Source organism: Halyomorpha halys, unplaced genomic scaffold (assembly GCF_000696795.3).
Source record: "Halyomorpha halys isolate HHAL.00 unplaced genomic scaffold, Hhal_1.1 Scaffold29.1, whole genome shotgun sequence".
NCBI classification, from domain to species: domain Eukaryota; kingdom Metazoa; phylum Arthropoda; class Insecta; order Hemiptera; family Pentatomidae; genus Halyomorpha; species Halyomorpha halys.
The window spans coordinates 2,455,563-2,466,768 of NW_027115892.1; the positions used below are offsets into that span (position 1 = coordinate 2,455,563).

At 27.7% G+C, this 11,206-nt stretch overlaps 1 protein-coding gene across 15 annotated transcripts in view; it reads left to right on the forward strand.

Moving 5' to 3' along the window:
- spri (sprint) overlaps positions 1–11,206 on the forward strand; it is a 759,753-nt gene that overhangs the window by 492,167 nt on the left and 256,380 nt on the right. For 5 of the 15 annotated variants that reach the window (XM_014426190.2, XM_014426181.2, XM_014426223.2 and 2 more), the window contains exon 2: positions 7,145–7,336. The exons of the other annotated variants lie outside the window; for them this stretch is intronic. In XM_014426190.2, the coding sequence (XP_014281676.1) occupies positions 7,185–7,336 (152 nt within the window). In that variant the 5' untranslated portion in view covers positions 7,145–7,184. The remainder of the gene's footprint in view (positions 1–7,144; positions 7,337–11,206) is intronic. 15 annotated transcript variants of the gene reach the window in all.

Sequence of the window (11,206 nt, forward strand, 5' to 3'; positions counted from 1 at the left end):
TTTTATTATCCTTTTGATCATATTGTAGGCCACAATTATCCGATCAACCTGTCATTAGGTATAAATACGAACGCCCTATAACAATACAAAGTTATGATATGACTAGGATGTTATGTTGATAAATCAGCTCTACGGAACAAATCGGCTGGATTTGAGGAATCATGGCATAAACCTGTTCTAAAAACCTTCTTACGATTTCTACATGATGTTAGGGTTATAACCGTTGGTGGGGAGTGCATTAGGTTTTTAGATCATTGAAACTGACTTTGATGAATCTTGGCACACACATAATTTTACACTGCATTATTATACTCTAAATTGTATAAGTCAGAGTTGCACGGATTCAGTCAACTAAAATAATAATCTAGTGAAAATATTTTAAGGTAACTGACCTTATATGGATTCATTTTTTAGATTACTATTTTGATACCTTATTTTCGTTATAAAATCAAGAGAAATCTAACAATGATTAGCCAAAAATTTTGTGGTTATTACTTTATTTTATTTTAAATGCCTTCTACAATAGATAACGCAATTCGAGTGCACGATTTTATAGTTTTTATATTTTATACTATGCAAGATTCCACGATTTTATGGCCAAAATAAATCATCAAACTATTTACTTAACGTATGAATCCATTTTATAGGACTAATATTAGGATTTTTTTCACTTTATAATTATTTTGGTTCTTTCTATATACTATAAATTTGAGTTTTACTACTTGAATCATAAATATAATAACAAAGAATTTAAGTGAGCATTAGCTAGCTAACGTTTAGTAGGCAGATGTTGAGCATGAGTCAGTACAAAATAATGCAACTTGTACAATGTATAATTTTAAAGCATAATTAACTATGAAATATAAAATATGGAGTCGACAGTTATTAATTACCATTTGGCTACACCTTTTAATTATGACAAAATTTCGATTATAAATCACGCAAACAATAAATAGCTGTTATATGATTCAAAACACATTTAGGTGAAAAAAAAAAAAACACAATATAGAACAATAATAAAGAAAGTATGCAGAATTATCAATTACGAAAAAAATAATTGTAAACAAGATAACATTTGACTATTCTTTAAGGATAATTTATAAACTTTAAATGTAACTATTTAAATATTAGAGCTGTTTGTTTCTATTTTTACAATCAACACTTGAAGATGGTAGGACAGTCGGAAGGAATATAAAATTAATAAAAATAAGATGTTGAAGTACGAAAGCTAATAAATTACCAAGAAAAAAAAAATAATAATGCAGTTTAAAAATGCTAGAAAGATATTTTATCCCAGTATACAACGCAAGTTGTACACAATTTCATAATAAGGAAATTGGTTTTCTTAAAAACCTTTTTTTTTTTTTAATTTTATAAATTTTAGTAAATTTCAGTTTTATATAACTACATATTATATTTTAAAAACATGAAAAATATTCCATTATGGTAATATTATTTGTCATTCAATTTTTATTTATCTGGTAATTTCTTTAGTAGAATTTCTTTCCAAAAACTATTCAAATTTCAACCAGTACATTTCCACAATATTTGATATAAATGAACTGAAATTATTTTTGTATATATCTGTAATTACCATTTCTTATCTATTATAAATAATTAAAGTATTTAAAGAAAATAAAAAATAATTACTATATTCCATTGATGTACATATATTCTAGTTATTTTTCTCTGTTATCGTTATTGTAATAATTGTAAAATTATAATTTTATACAAATTTGTAGGCAGGAATATGAGAGGCCATTGTTATGGCTTACGGCCTTGTATACCTTCTCTTCACAAAAAGTTTTTTTCATAACTTTTTTCCCCTGGGTTTTCCATTGAGGTCAAACTTACAAAGCTTTGTACCTTCATGGGTTCTCCTATTCATTATGGATCAAGGTTCTATTTAAAGAACGACCTCTGGGTCAAGGGGGAAATATGTGGACTTCATTCATTTTAACCTATTGAAAATAATTGAGGGGTATTCTATCAAAAGCTCCTTACATTTCAAAGGTAAGGTTAAGTTTATTGCTAGTGAAAGTAACAATTAATTTATCTATGTTAGTGAAAGTTAATAACAATTACTAATAGCGACTGGAACAGTTAATTTTTTTTGTTATAAATACTTCTCATCTAATGTAAACCAGAATATCTTATATTTACTTTTAATAATTAATTTCTAACTTAAATTCATTTTACAAAGGAAAAGAAAACGCAAGTTTTCTAGTAATGCAACTTGTTTAATGATTGTTCATTAACAAATAATTTTGAATTATAATTTGACAACCTATAACTATTATCTTTAACATTTGTAAATATTTTTATATACTTGTTCAAATATTTTTATAACATATATATAAATCATAATTTGATTATGAATAAACAGTAAAAATAAATTACTGATGATCCGGGTGAGGATTTGATTAAATTTCCGACCATTCTTCCCCGAAATCACATCTAATAACTTAATTTTTGTTCTATGTTTTTTTATTTTACAAAACTCTCCAATTCACTGTTAATCAATTATAACCAAAAATGTTTAAATAATATCAATATATTTTATTTAATATATATTTACTAAATCATATTACATGCCCTACGTTGTTCCGGCCGACCCGAACATTATCAAGGAAAGCTTTCGTAATAACAGCTTTTATTATAACCTATTATTAATAATTTAAAAAAAACATAATTTATTATAATTTGCATAACTTAATTCTAGTTTCACAGCCTCACATTTATTAAAAAACATTTGCAACTTATTGTGCCCAGGTCAAATTTAACCAAAGACCAATAAGGGAAAATATATTTATTTACTAAGAAATTGGCACCATTTATGTTGTAATTCATCTGTTTTTGTCGTTTTTTCATAATATATATTATTATTATTAGTAGTATCATCATTTAATCATAAATAAACAGTAAAAAATTAATTTCTGAAGATTGTAGATTTGAGAGATCAGATTGAAGCTCCATGCATCTTTCCCTTTAATCTCGTGTAACGATTTATTTTTTGGCTCACTCAACGGATTTCTAAAAAAAAAAAAAGTTTTCAAAGTTCAAAAGCTCTTTAAGTTCTCCAATTAAGCCGCAACTCTCAAACGCTCCTAAAATTATAATGAAAAAAGTCTTTCAATTTTATATATTAAAAAATCAGTTTAATTTAAAAGCCCGTATGTAAATTAGGTAATGCATGTTTTTAAATCTATATTACTTTTAAAAAATAAAGTATAGCTTACAACAAAAATTTCAAGAAATAGAAACAAGTCCATATTCTCACTCTCTCCCACTTTTTTAATTTTTATTTTCGTACCCTCCATTACAAAAAAAATAGTATTATTATGTATTTATATGTATTACTATATTTTTTTATATTTGTATGTATCATTATATATCTTTTTATATTCTTGGATTTCGATTATATAGTGTGCTCTTGGGATGTTGCGGGAATTGATGAACTAAAAAAAAAAATTGTTTTTTAAATATTTCTTGTTGACATTAATTTACTTAAATTAATGTTTTCTTTTTGTTTTTTTGTAATTTTCTTTTAGTAAAGAAACAATTAATTTTAGTATAATAAGTTGTATTATTTCTCAAAATTGAAATTTATACTAATTTAAGTTATCATAAGGAATAAAGAGTTTAATCGATTCCTGACAGTTTTATAGATAAAAACTAATATCTGAATAATCAACGAATCGATATATTTACGTATTCCGTGTACAATGATTTGTGAACGTTTAGATTAATTTGATAAATAACCAGTGATTATATAATTTTTTTTTTGTGGTAGAGAGGGGTTAATGATTTTTTGCTTTTGAAGTGTAGTAGAATAAACTTCGTTTCTTATGCCTAAGTCTAAAAACTTAATATATTTAGAAAATTTTGTAAACATCCTTGGTTTTAAAGCATATATTCACTCATCCTCCACTTTTAATACAAGTTACGTGGTTGAGAGAGAAACCCCGGGATCTTCCACAAGCGGGAGAAGAGCTCGGTTCAGAGTTCCCCATGCTGAATGTAAATATTGCAATAGGAATGTGTTTCAGATATTAATTTATTTTATTTTTTTACTCTTCTATTTAATTTATTTATTTGTAAATATGGTGTGAATGAGCTCTATCATCAATATGACCATTTTCTAAAAACATAGCGTAGTGTAATATTACAAAATAAAAATTTAAATTTAAAGCATATATATTCCATAGTCAACATTTCAATTGTTAGTACTATGGGTCTACACTATTTCCTCTAACATTCCTTCCGGTCCTATTTGCATCGGTTTTAGAAATAGCCAGACTGTACTTTGTTTTGTTTTTTAAATATGTTTATTTTTGAATTCATGTTGAAATGATATATTTCAGCCTATTTCTTTCACTACATTGTTGTTTTTATACAACAAATATATATTCAGCACTCTGATTCGCCCGTCAGTAAATCTTTTCAATAAGAATTACTAAATTAACATTGTAAATGGAGGGAGGACAGAACGGAAATTTTATCATGAACATTTATCATCGCTAATTAATTGCTAGTAGTATATTATTGTTTTTGTTTTTATTTTCTAAAAAAAAATTAAATCTGAAAATTAAATATACAATTATCTAACTATTAATTAATAAAAAAAAAGAGAGAAATTTCTACCTTCAGCGGTATGTGGTGAGAAAATTAATAAATAAAGTAAAACACAAGCTATTATTTTGCCTATTATTATTATCTATATTATATTGTAAGCAGTATAGACTATACCAGGTCAGTGCAAGAACGGACTATACCGGGCCCGGGTGAGGTGAGGACGGCGAACAGCTGTCCCAACTGATATCGGCCCCGTGTCGCGTTTGGGGAAATAATACCCATTAGTGGGTGGTCTCTGTGGGAGAAATTGTATCAGTTTCTATGTCTTTTGTGTTTAATGGTACTATGAAGACCAAACTATGCAAAATATATGCATAACAACTTCAAGGAAAATTGAACACTTTTAAAACTCCAATTATCCTTTATTTATCCATTGGATGATGTTTCGGACTCCATTTGCAAACATAATTCTTATAATGGTTGACAATTTTTCGATGATCTTGTAATATGGTCATCTTCCTTTTCATAAATTTAATATTCAAAATAATATTGTTCAATATTTTCGCGGCCTGATATATTCTTCTCTAAAACAACTTCAAGGAAAATTGCACTCTCTTAAAAGAGTTGAAAGGTGTTTAATTTTTCCAGATGTTGCTTTATAAAATAATATATGCCCTTAGAAAATAGTGATGACTATTATTTCGGAGACAGACAATAATAACTAAACTACCATCAAATTATGTAGAATTGCATTAAATGGCATCATAGTATGGAGCTTTATCCGTAAATTTTTGTTTTTACGATTTTCGGAAAATAATAAAACTTTATAATTGTTTATCTGAATTTGACCTCTCCCTCGAGGTCGCAGAATTATAAAGAGAAGTTGGCGGAACGAGACTGTCGTCCGAGTCAGACTGAATAGAATTTTGGCGCCTATCGAGGAGCATCGCGCCAGCTCTAGACCGCTGACCCTGGCTAGTTTATTGCCTCCCGAGGAGTTGCTTTTATTCTTGTACTCTGCTATCATTCCTTCACTGCCTCGAGGTCCTTACCACGGCTACCTTCAATAGTGCATCTTGTTTGCTTGTGGCCTAGGGGATATGGAAATACGTGCAACATTTCATTTGTATTAAGTAGTATTTTTAACTATGGGATATGAATTATTAAACATGTCGGATGTAAGGAAGAAAAAATGAGACTATTGTAGGTACTTATTTTTAATTCGTTAACAGTCGATGTGTTCAATGAAATGACTAGAAATATAATTAATATTAGACTGGAGATAAAACAGACTCAATGAAAGATTTAGATTTCAATAATCAGGATTGATGCATGAATACTTCCAATCAATGGATATTGTAGTTACCTTAGTTATTTACCTCCATCTATTTCCATTTTAAGTATTTATTTTATTTTTGTTAATGTCTTTGTTGTTCTGATCATTGAGTCCATAATCTGATGATATGCTGATTCACAGATGACAGGTCGGTATCCAAAAATTCCGTTAAAAAAAAAGAAAAGTGACACAAAAAGAAAACATAGATCAGCTAAGACTATCAGATCAAATTTCAAAATGTTACTTTTTGAAGACTTGTGTAACTATTTATTCTTGCAAAATAAAATAATTGTATTTTTCTTTTATAAAATTAGGGGAATGACATATTTTTGAAAAAAAAAAAAAAATTAAACCTGAGCTAGTAAAACTATATAGTTGATTTTCATTTTATTTTACATCCGCATCCTTTTAAATGAGCGATGCCATACGATATAGTAGAAGTTATATTATAAAAGTAAAACCTAATTTGATCAAAGCTGATATCAATATATTTTTACATATGTTGATAACCATATAAAGTTCTATGATTACTGATCAAGATGATGTTATGTTATTCCTTGACTCCAATTATGTTGATTTTTTTTTATTAGTATTTAAAACTAAGATAGGAGGAATAGAGTTGAATATGATTGTCATTTATAATAGCGGACTCACCGTCTCTCTACTCATGGAAATAGGTTTCAAAAGAAAAACTCTGTTTATTGAAAAATAATACCAAATAATGTTACTTTGACCATATTGAGTAAAAAATTAGGATATGAACTTTCAGTTTGTCATAGTTTTTTTTGTATTTATAAATTATTATATTGAAAAAATTCTATTTTTTAGTTCAGACCTTCAGAAGTTTTCATAGAAATGGTAGTAAAAATAAATATTACAAAATTCTTAAATGCGTAGTATAATATGTTGTTCACATAAATCATAAATAAATAAAAAAGAATAATGGGTGGAGATTAATCTTTCTACGTGATTGAATGCGTATTGGATGGTAATATTTCACTAAGCTAAGGGTACTACTCTTTGTTTCCTAAGTGTATATTCTTTTTGTTGTAAGAGATAAAGAATTCAGAGTGGTTGATGATGAATTTTAAGATTGCAAACTAGAATTGAATTTAATTTAGCTTCCAAAATGCTGACAGTAAGATTTTCGCGACAGCCACAGCAAACAGGACCTCTATTTGTGCACATTTATTAGATAAGATGTATTATCTTTATCGTATATTGCCATGGCAGGACTCATGTGAACCGAGTGGTGTATTCCTGATCGTCCAGGATGCCCTCCTTGGGCTCACCAAACGACAACCTCACGGAGAACCTCAATAACAACGTTATCAAGATCCACCACAGGCATTCTGCGCATCTTCCGCTTATCCACACCAATTACAATTGCAGTAGACGCTATGCTGAAGTCGGCGCTTGGAGGAGGTTTGTACCCATATACTATGTATAATTTTATTTATTTGTTTTCTTTTATTTCTATATATATTTACCTTGCAATAGATAACCAAGTTAAGCATTCCAGCATTGCTCTTGGTTGGGTGGCCACCCCATATGGGTGATCACTCATACCTCAGACCATGCTTCGCCCTCTCCCTTCTCCCTGGATTTGTGGGGCTCGTAAGCCTAATGGAGGCTGATTGGAGCATTGCTCAATCAAGATCTATAATTTCCTATTAACTTTCTGACTTACCACTGGCATCTATTTTTGCACAGATCTCTTTACATAAATTATCCAAGTGGGTTCAAGAAGAGCACATAAGCCAAATCCGTAATGTGAGGTGAGGCATTCAAACATTTCATTAGATCAAGTGACTTGTTCAATAAATGTTTTCTTTCGATGGGTTATCTTGTTAAAAAGTAAAGATTTTGAAGAAAAAAATTATTGAACAAGTCAGTGTTTTTTGTTGTTGTTTGTTGTATGATAAATTATAACATATTTCTTAATTTAACGATCAGTTTACAACACGACTTTAGATTTGTGGCCTCCTAGTTAATGTTTGTTTAGTAAGTCGTATTAGTACAAACTCTAAATATCTATAAAAAAATTTAATTGATTGCAGAGTACCTAAAACCAATTTCACTGCAGATGTTAAAATGTAATGAGTATAACTAAGTAAAAAAATGTAAGTATTTTGGTTATACCATAAATAAAAGAAATTCAAATGGATAAAAAAGAGGTTAAAGACGGCAAATGCTTGTTACAAAGTTAATTAGTTTGAACTTTCTTTTACAAGGTTTAACGTTAGAATTTATAAAAACTTTGGTAAAACGTAGCTGTTTACTTTTAAAGAACTTTTTAGTAGCTTACCTTACGTTTAAGAAATTAGTATATTCAAGCTTTATTAAGAAAACAACTATATTAATAATAGTAATAATAAAATGAGTGCTACTTAAAAAAATTAAAAGAAATTTTAAAACCACATGTGCCGTTAAATACTTTCATTACTTTTCTCGGCTGAAATAACTTATGTTTTTTTTTCGTACCTTTCATTACACTAAAATTAGTAATTCATACATATTTAATAGATGAAATGCATTAGATATATTTTACTGAGTGTTCTCCCTTTGATTGTCTTGTGGCATTATAAGGTGTTAATCAGTCCAGTTAAAGTGGTATAGCCAAAGACTAAGGCATTGAATTTTTTTTTTTTACAATTTTTTTTATTTATTGATATTTACAACTGTATAAAAAATACAACAAGTAAATTTGATCATCATGACATCATTTTAATGATATGATACAGCATGTAGAGAAACTACCCAGTAGTAGAACTCTAAAAACATTTTACAATATAAAGTCACGAGGCCATCTTTTTACAAATAAATTATGAATAAAAAAAGGTAGATCTTATTACTTTTAATTCCTAATTGTATGTGAGAAAGAAATACTGAAATAATCATTTAATGACATTATAAAAAAAAATTCATCCTTTTTTTCTTTTTCTTTTTTTTTAATATCACTTATTTTTAGTCTTATCATTCGAAATAACAATCTTGCTTCAGAAAAAGAAAAACAACATAAGTAGTAGATAGTAGATGATACTAATGTAATGTATAAAATAAAATACAATATTGTAGAGGTAATAATTGTACAAAGCAAGTGATAAAAAATGTTATTAAAAATTATATTAAATATCAGACATTGCTCATGTAAATAAATAAATAAAGTTAATGAAAGGTGTGGGAGAAAATTTAAATAATGAGTAATTGAAATTAACATAATAAAATATGTAAGTAATGAATGAATTTAATCAATATTAGTGATTTTTTTTTTGCCTGAAATTAAGGTCGATACGTCAGAGAAAATAAACAATTTTTACTTATTCGTGTATGATTTCTGTCCGCACCCACTGGCCATCTCTTCATATCTTAATAATTTTTCGTATTATCAGAAAGTTCCTAGTTGTAACTGTTATCTCTTCTCTGAAAGCCATTATAACTTGATCATTGTGTACTATCTTTTCCTAATAGATTCCATCAGCTGTTAATTTGTTGTGTCAAGGCTATGTTAACTGATGATGAAACAGTCGAGGAATTTTATGTTTAAATTGTCCCTACAACAGATTTCTTTATAACTCTGCATTGTTATTCGTTTTCTGACCTACTTCAATTTTAGTTATAGTTCAGGTGACAGGTTTAAGTATTACCTTATTTAGATAAGACTTTCTTGATGAATTTTTCAAATTCTTTTATTGTGTTTAATTATTTAAACAACGATTTAATTTTAATTTCTCTGCTCTCTTTTGCAATAAAAACCTTATATGTAATTACATTGTTATTACTTCCATGGTATATTCTTAATTTAATTTTTAATTGAAGTTTCTCCTGGGTTCTTTCCTAATTTGTGAAATTTCTCTTTCTTCTTTACTTTCACTTACCTATATTTGAAATATTCTTATCGTGTTAAGTTTCTAATTCGTATTTTGGACTGGTCTCTTCCTTTTTGGTCTCTTCTTCGAGTCTCGCAAAATGGTCTGTGTGACTGTAAATAGCCTATCTCAAAGATGAAAAGTTGTACAAAGCTGAAATTACATTTTAAAGGCGGATATATGCCTGGGATGTGACAGTATCTTTTTAGATAAAATCTATTGACCAGGAGCGGAATTTCATAAAACGATTTTTCTCATATTTTCGCGAAAACGACTCAAATGATTTTGGTTAAACTCGCCTTGTCTATGCACAGTTAAATGGTTTTAAATATAAGCTAAGTTTTATTCTCATAGTAATGGTTTTTAGGGTTTAAACTAAAAATTAGAAGAAAAAAAAATCTTCTAAAGTATCTTTTTTCATTTATTTGTTACCGGATCAACCTGATTGGTCTTACATGATTATTTTGACAGTTTGTTAGTTATTATAAACTGTAGATAAGGGGAGATATTTTTTGTCAAATTGTTGTATTCTGATCAGGAAAAAAAAATTATATTCGTTATTCCCACCTCGAGAAGTCTTAAAATACGATTTTTTTAAACAGAAAAATAAAAAATGTTTGTTCATAATTTTCCCCTTCCCTGCTTATAATTTTTTTAAAAAATTATTATTATTATTTTTTCTTTATTTTTTAGAGCTAACTCCAAGCGAGCTCATCAATCTAGAAAAAACTTGCTAAATGAAAGTCATGCGTGCACCGCACCAAAATTTCCCTCCATATTTTCACTTTGTTTCTTCACGTGATTTATATTAGTCCAATATTTTTAAAAACAATTTTATGCTATTTAATCTATTACTTTTAACATTTTGTGCTGAGGATTTAAATAAAAAATAACCATCTTAGCTGTATTGTTCTATTGTATATATCTGTAAAAAACTGTCTTCGTGTTATTAACATGAATCGATCACAATCAATCGAATAAAGAAAAGTATGTCTTTTGCACTAGAAGAAGTTGAAATCACTGAGTTCTTGGAATTATTGGGAATCTTATTTAGGAATAATTCAATTATTTTTTTAAATGTATATTTTATTACGAAGCAAAAAATCTAACATATTCACATTCAAAACTGTCTCTTTTTTTTTTATTTAACACTAACAGTGTGCCAAGAAAAATTATTTTCTAATCAATTGCTTAAATTAAATTAAATAATAGTGCATACAAAATTACATGAAATATTATATTTTGTTTCCTCAATTAGTTGAATTGTTTAGCATCAGTGGTCATTTTACCGATATTGTGATAAATTAATATAAAAATCTGTTAGGATTGGTAAGTAGATGATTTAAATTTTTTTTTTAAATAACTTTATGTCTTTATTTTTCATCTATTGAAACATTATCAAAATAAATTATAAAGAGAATATATA